Source organism: Acanthisitta chloris, unplaced genomic scaffold (genome assembly GCF_000695815.1).
Source record: "Acanthisitta chloris isolate BGI_N310 unplaced genomic scaffold, ASM69581v1 scaffold5463, whole genome shotgun sequence".
Classification (NCBI taxonomy): domain Eukaryota; kingdom Metazoa; phylum Chordata; class Aves; order Passeriformes; family Acanthisittidae; genus Acanthisitta; species Acanthisitta chloris.
Window position 1 is genome coordinate 36,083 of NW_008664174.1, and position 1,741 is coordinate 37,823.

Below are 1,741 nucleotides of genomic sequence, written 5' to 3' on the forward strand. Positions count from 1 at the left end.
GCGTGGTGGGAGCACCATGGTGGCTCTTGGGAGCCTGGGACTGGGCCAGCAGTCTCAGACCCTGCTTGCAGTAGGGATGTTGCTACCATAAACATGTCTGAGCTGGTTCAGCCAGCCCCGATGGCATAAGATCTGCTGGCAGGACATGATCCTGACCATGTTTCCCATCCTCCAGATGCCAGTGACCCACAGGATAGCCACTGTCCCCAGGGAGGTGGCTGGAGATGCTGAGAAGCTGCATCCTGCACCACCAGCTGCTCATCCTGTTGCTCCATCTTCTGCCTCCCTGGGATATACCTGCCCTTTGCCTGCAGGCACAGGCAGAAAGCCTCTGGCAGTGGACCCTCTTACCTGTTTTGTAGTAGCCAGGCAGGACAAGGCTGACTTTGACCCCCCAGGGCTGGAGCTCACTGCGGAAGGTGTCCATGAGCAGGCTGAGGGCTGCCTTGGAGGCCCCATAGGCTGCCAGGCACGGGAAGGGCATGTCACCTGGCAGGGGTGAAAGGATGAGTGAGCAGCTGTTCAGGCAGGTGTCTGCCAGGGACTGGGGACTGACAGGGACTGGGGAACTTGCATAGAGCTGCAGTCGTGGTCTCTGCACAAGGAAAGGGCTTAGGGTTTGTTTTGCTGAAAAAACAAACTTGCTTCAAATTTATGTTTTCATGGGGGGGGGAAGTGGGGAGGGAAGAGGAAACTGGGTCTGCCTCCCCATCCAGCTAAAGCTTGGAGTCATCATCTGCAGTGGAGTATTAATGTGTTTTAATGGTTAAAAAAGGTGTGTGTGGGAAGAGGAAGCTGGTTTTCCCACCCTTGCCAGAGCTTTCATCACTGAAGGAGGTGCATGGCAGCTGGGCTTGTGTTGCCCATGCTGCCTACCTCCAGGCTGCTTGTCCCCAGGCCCCACAGCTCCCCTTTTCTGTGTGCCCGCCCTGGGGCTCAGCAATGCCTAGGCTGCCCAGAGCCAGCCTGATGCAGCTGGCTAGGAAAATGGAAGTACCCATGGGGTGTGAGCTCCACTGCACCACAGGGCTGATGGACCCATGCCCAGGCTGGGGGAGGCAGGCTGCTCACCTGCAGGGCTGCTCACAGTGACGATGCGGCCCCCGGCAGAGCGGAGCAGGGGCAGCAGCCCCTTGGTGAGCTCCAGTGAGCCAAAGAAGTTCACCTCCATGCAGGTGCGAAACTTGCCCAGCGGCGAGAGCTCGGCGTCGGCGATGGTGTCGTTGAAGCCAGCGTTGTTCACCAGGCCCCAGAGCCCTACAGGGATGGGACACTTGAAAAGGTGACTTGAATGGAGGACCCCCACCCTGGGGATCCCAGCTGCTCCCTGGCTCGTGGGGATCTTGCAGGGGAATTGCAGGGTCCCCTAGGACAAGCTCTTTTAGCAGAGGCTGTTGGCACAGGTGCCCACAGGGATGCAGCCCACTGTGGGGCACATGGAGGCTTGGCACTGCCATGCTGGCTGCCAGCTGAGTCCCAGAGGTGGAGTCCTGAGTGGGGGATGCCAATGGCTCCTACCTGTGCTGTTGGTGTGGGCCTGGATGTGCTGCAGGACACGCTGGATGTCATCTGGCTTGGTCAGGTCCATCTGCAGCAGTGTCAGCCTCGGCGAGCAGCTCCGGCTCAGCTCCTGAGCGCCAGGACTCTGCAGGTCCAGCACGCTGGCAAACACCTGAAAGCCCATGGTGTCCAAGTGCCGCGCTGTTGCCTGCCCAAAGCCCGAGTCACATCCTGCAAGAGA

The 1,741-nt window shown here is 59.4% G+C and overlaps 1 protein-coding gene across 1 annotated transcript in view; it reads right to left on the minus strand.

The window, feature by feature from the left end:
* Positions 1–1,741, minus strand: part of HSD11B2 (hydroxysteroid (11-beta) dehydrogenase 2) — a 14,855-nt gene that overhangs the window by 516 nt on the left and 12,598 nt on the right. Inside the window, exons 2-4 of the mRNA XM_009071221.1 lie at positions 1,519–1,731; positions 1,072–1,257; positions 352–489 (exon numbers count right to left, since the gene is read on the minus strand). Coding sequence (XP_009069469.1) covers positions 352–489; positions 1,072–1,257; positions 1,519–1,731 — 537 coding nt within the window. The remainder of the gene's footprint in view (positions 1–351; positions 490–1,071; positions 1,258–1,518; positions 1,732–1,741) is intronic.